The 5,067-nt window shown below is 36.0% G+C and overlaps 1 protein-coding gene across 1 annotated transcript; it reads right to left on the bottom strand.

Annotated features, from left to right (window-relative positions):
• Positions 1–855: 855 nt before the first annotated feature.
• LOC113358535 (protein FAR1-RELATED SEQUENCE 6-like) lies at positions 856–3,536 on the bottom strand. The gene is made up of 2 exons (XM_026602126.1): positions 3,306–3,536; positions 856–2,879 (listed from the first exon to the last, which is right to left on the bottom strand). Exons 1-2 carry the CDS (start codon positions 3,340–3,342, stop codon positions 2,026–2,028), a joined length of 891 nt encoding a protein of 296 aa, XP_026457911.1. The 5' UTR covers positions 3,343–3,536; the 3' UTR covers positions 856–2,025.
• Positions 3,537–5,067: the final 1,531 nt, after the last annotated feature.

Below are 5,067 nucleotides of genomic sequence, written 5' to 3'. Positions count from 1 at the left end.
TAGTTGCACATTTTCTCCAAGAGTGGTATTAATGTATGAAAGAAAAAATAATCCAATCCTTTCTCTTTATTTTTGGGCGTTGCTAATTTCAATTTCTACATTTGCTGAATGCAAACGCTAATGTTTTCTTAACAGTAAAAGACATAAAAATTGAGTAATAAGTAATCACCAAATGAGTAAATCAAAACATGCAGAAACAGAATATTTGGATTAAAATTTAGAGGAAAACAAAATCCCCAATCACCCAATTTAAAACTCAGAAAAAATCCCAATCCCCAATCCCAGAGTCTGACAATACAGTAAATGAAATTGATAAAAGAATACTACTTTTGAATCTGAAATTCACTAATTTTTTCACTTCTTGTTTAAAAGATTTTGACTGTAATTATAGAAGAACCAAGAACAACTCCTCGATGAACAATACCATATCCACCTTCACCATTCACATTTTCATCAAAAAATCCATCAGTAGCGGTTTCCTTACGGATTAGAGGAGCCAATTAGGAAAAGATCGAAGGAGTGTGATGTTTCCTTATCAATTGTTTAGAGGAACCAATTAAGATGTCAATCAAATAATTTGATGTGAAATTCAATTTAATGTAAATTTAGGTTAGAGTGTAACAATTGAAACCCTAATAATCGAATCGGGGTTGGATTGAAATATTTCAATTGATAATCCTGAGAACTGACTTGATTTGGCGGTCTATTTTTCTGCGTTGTTGATTTTGGTACGAAGAACAAAGGGGTTGGAATCACGCAAACTGTATTGGGAAGAAGAAGAAAGAAGAGAAAAGAGGTCGAAGATAAAAGGACGTGTATATACCCTTATAGCGAGAAAGTTTGCATGCGAAAAAGTTATCTATTCTTATCCGTAAATCCTGATCTGATACAGCCCGGTAAATAGACAAACAAATCATCACATAACGTTAGCACTTTCCTTCGCTTCGATAATTGCTTGTTAAGCTTCCAGTTTCACATGATCCAACCAGTCACTGATAACGCGGTAAAGATATCATTACCTGCTACAGAATCTACAAGCTCCACAGATTTACCAAGCAAATCATAGTATTGATGAGTTGAGTCATCATTTCTCCAACACAATTAAAACCCACTTTCACCTTTGTATGGCACCTTTTCACATCTCTCAGCCACCATCTCAATATGTACTTATCAGGGAGTTCACTTACACCATTATGACCCAATACACACAGAATGTGACGGCGTTGTATACCTTTAAATGTAAACCTTTGACAGGTACAATGAATATCACCGTCTTCTAGGTTATATGTTACAGAAAAAGTCATGTTTCTAAAATAACATCCCTCAACACATACAGTTTCTTGGAAATAGTAGATATTACTGATAGGCGTTACATCGCCCTTGATGAATTTACAGTGCATCCTCCCTAATAACTCAACTTGAAATTCGTTAGATTTTGTTATAATATACACTTTACGAACCTGCTCCTCCATTGTAGAAGTAGTTGCTAAGCTAACACTATTTGTGAAAGATGAGATAGCATCTGCTTCCTTTCCTTACTCCACTTTCTCCCTTCGTATAAACTCATACTGCTCTAAAAATTGATGTAGCATGGTGCCTAGCATTGATATACCCATCAAAGAATGCTTTTACAGCTTCGTTAATCCGGGTACTTGACATCCCAGCCCAAAATATATCAGTTAGGTAACACGGTACCCAACACCGCCTTTCTTCATATATATCCTTCAACCATCTATTATCTCCCAAATCATACTCGTTCACCATCCAACCCCACGATTCTTCAAACTCTTTCGAAGTTGGTGAAACATACACCGCAAATTTTATTGTAGAAGTAATTTCAGAGAATTTCTTGTATGCTCCAAATTTTTCAGAAAGCTTTCCCATCATTACATGCCATAAACACCATCTATATTTAGCACAAGGAAATATAGTCCCAACGGCACTCTCAACCGCCATCGCATGGTCAGTTATTATTTCTATCATGGTCAGTTATTATTGCTATCAGAGCTTTGCCGAACATACATTTCAACCATTCACCAAATAACCACACAAATGTTTCAGAGATTCAATCCAAAGCAATCCGCATCCTAGTAAAATTGTTTGCCCATGATGATTAACACCAATGAAGGAAGCAAACAGAATTTCATATTCTTTTACCAAGTATGAAGTATCAAAGCTCACTACTTCGCCAAACTCTTTGTAAGCTTCTCTACTCATACCATCAACCCAAAACACACTCTTTAATTGCCCAACATCATCAACATCAAGTACAAAATAAAAACCGGCATTTTCTCCAACCATTTTTTGGAAAAATCTGATAAGCGTTGTTGCATCACCACGACCAAGTCGTGCACTACTTGATTCATTAACTGAATCTGAGACATGCTTTAGAATGATGCATCCCACCGGTTCATCCCCACAACAGCAAACAACATCCGGATCGACGTTCGTGGCGATATCAGCTGGAATATTGAGATGTATTTTTCTTTCCAAAGATTCAATATGTCGGTGAACACACCGCTTAGAACTAAACTTGCTGGGATCACACTTGTGATTGTGCTCAAGACTTGCGACTGAAATACGCCAGTGTTCACATTTTTCCAGTTTCGCTGTAATATAAGCATCGCACCTACTCTGGACAATCCCATTTTCAGTTGTTTTACGTCTGGATTTACTTAGATGTTTTGAACAAGCAAAAGTGACGCCTCTTAAAATCCCATCGCCGTTGTTCCTTGTTGATCTTTTTACTATTGAAAATCCAACTCTACTTGCATATTCCTGGTAAAATTTCAACATGTCCCCCCATCGATGAAAAGTCACCCCTACAACCGGATGTTTTAATTTCTTACTTTTAAGGGAATATTGGTTCTCTAAGTTCTCTGAAATGCAAAATAAAATCTTGGTGAGAATTTAGGAAGAAACAAAAAGTTCAATTATGAGAATCGATAGATACCAAACATCGTAGTATTTCAAATTTAACAAAAAATAACACGTTCGGATCATGAATTTTTTTTGGCGTTTTGGGGGTCGACCATCATGTTTATAACTCAATTGTAATGAACAAAACTTTGGAGCTTGACGATGACACTTCTAACTGTGATACAAAGTGTTTGTATTTTTTCATGTTTTTCATCTTTGATGAATCAGTACTTGATGTATATATCTAAAATATTTATTAATGGAACTTAGAACTTATGAAAAGAAATGGAACTAAGAGGTAACTTACCTTCTAAAAAAGTAAAAAAGAATCAATAATAAGGAGAACTTAGAAGACTTGCTTACAAATTAAAGAACAAGTAACTTACCATTTGAGTCGGACTCTTTAGATGAATCGTTCATCATTCTCGTGGAAGAGGGAAACGTGAAGAATTTCTGTGAAAAACAAGTTTTAGATCTGAACCGCGATGTATGTTACCTGTAATTGTTACCCTAGATAAAAAAATCACCATGTCTCTCAATCAGCTCCTTCCCATAAAGATTTTTTCTGCTTTTTTGCCCCAATTCTTCTGCTAAGATGTTTTTCTGAATTATTTCTTCTAAACTTACTCTTTTTGTTCTCTAAATACAAAACTAGTCATAAAAACCCAAGGTGACCAAACTTGTGGTACAAAAACCCCGTTCAAATATTGGGATCCATTAAAACTCCATCTTAAACAAAATTGATACAAAAACCCCAAATTTTTCAAAATTGGTACAAAAACCCCAAATTTCGAAATTGGTTTCATCAAATTCTTTGGGGTTTTTGTGTTACTTTTGTTTTTTTGGGGTTTTTGTGTTACTTTTGTTTTGATGGTTTTTTTGTGGATGGATAGTGACACCTTTGGGGTTATAACTCGCGGACTGCTCTAAAAATGAACAAAACCTATTTGGTAGTTGGTCCTCTCCATCCTACAAGGATTAGAAGAGGCCACTATCACGTGGGTATGGCATAAACACGGAACAGAAATCTTTGTGAACCGTGTTTTAAACCACAAAGAAACTGCCCAAACATACCAACCCATAAATGGGACGGATGATTCTAGACGGTCGTGTAGTCAAACCACACAAACGGTATTGGGATTCTAAAACGGGAATTTTTGCTTTTTCTGAAACGGGACCCTGCTTTTCCCTGGAGGGCGAGGCCCACGCCAATGTATATGCGGTTGAACAGTTTTTTTACATTATTCAATTCCACAGTCAATACGGAACCACTGTGAAAAATAACAGTAGGGTTATTCCTCTTTTGCACCATTTATTCACCTCCCTGCCAGTGGGAAAATTTTTTGCTCTTGCAGTCCCAGAGCATTTTTTAACTAGCGGATTTATAGCCGTAGGATATCATAAATGTGGCGTCATCTAACCCAAATATTAACCACAGTTACCTTAACGATGCACATCATTTTCCTTTCCAAGAACAGAGCTTTATAGTTTTATATGAAGATATCAATCATATTGATATATATAATTGAAATCAAAGAAAGAAAGTAATCTTTGAAGATAACCCATGAACCTAAAACCTTGAGGGCCGATGGAAGAACTATGTTTCGTAACATTGGCTTCTGATCACGGGAGGGGTTGTTGATGTACTGAATTTTAATGGCAGCGAATTCTTTAGATGAACCATTCCGTTTTCCGTAATAGTCGAATTACACTTGATGGTAGAAACAATTATAGCAATAACAGCAGCATAGACGTGTTTCTTCTCTTGTGTTGATTCATTTTGTGAATTCATCATGGACTGGACTTCTTCAATACATGTTGTCGCAACTGATTCCAGAGGATTGGATGTATGTGGTTAATTAAAGCTCCATCTTCTTCTAGCGCCTTAAAAATCCAACCATAGGATTGTCGCGACTTCTTCCATACATGTTCATCTTCAAAATAACGAATCTTAGTTTTACAGTTTACTTACCTTGTCAAAAATCCAACCATTTATCGATTTGAGATCTTGATAAGGATGATGATTTTGCTTTCAAGAAATTATTTATGGACAAAGAGAAACTAGCTATGGTTAATCTTTGGGGTTACGACGTCACATCTACTATATCCAACGACTAAAATGCTAGTTCTTAAATGTTCTAGCAGTGC

Source organism: Papaver somniferum, chromosome 3, assembly GCF_003573695.1.
Source record: "Papaver somniferum cultivar HN1 chromosome 3, ASM357369v1, whole genome shotgun sequence".
Lineage (NCBI taxonomy): Eukaryota > Viridiplantae > Streptophyta > Magnoliopsida > Ranunculales > Papaveraceae > Papaver > Papaver somniferum.
The sequence above is the reverse complement of the archived record's forward strand: the minus strand, read 5'-3'. Positions and strand labels throughout refer to the sequence as shown.

Bases quoted from the DNA above. Each gene is read 5' to 3' on its own strand.
- LOC113358535 (XM_026602126.1), bottom strand. From the start codon at position 3,342: ATGATGAACGATTCATCTAAAGAGTCCGACTCAAATG. The intron at 2,880-3,305 runs GTAAGTTACTTG...TTTGCATTTCAG, and splicing joins TAAAGAGTCCGACTCAAATG to AGAACTTAGAGAACCAATAT.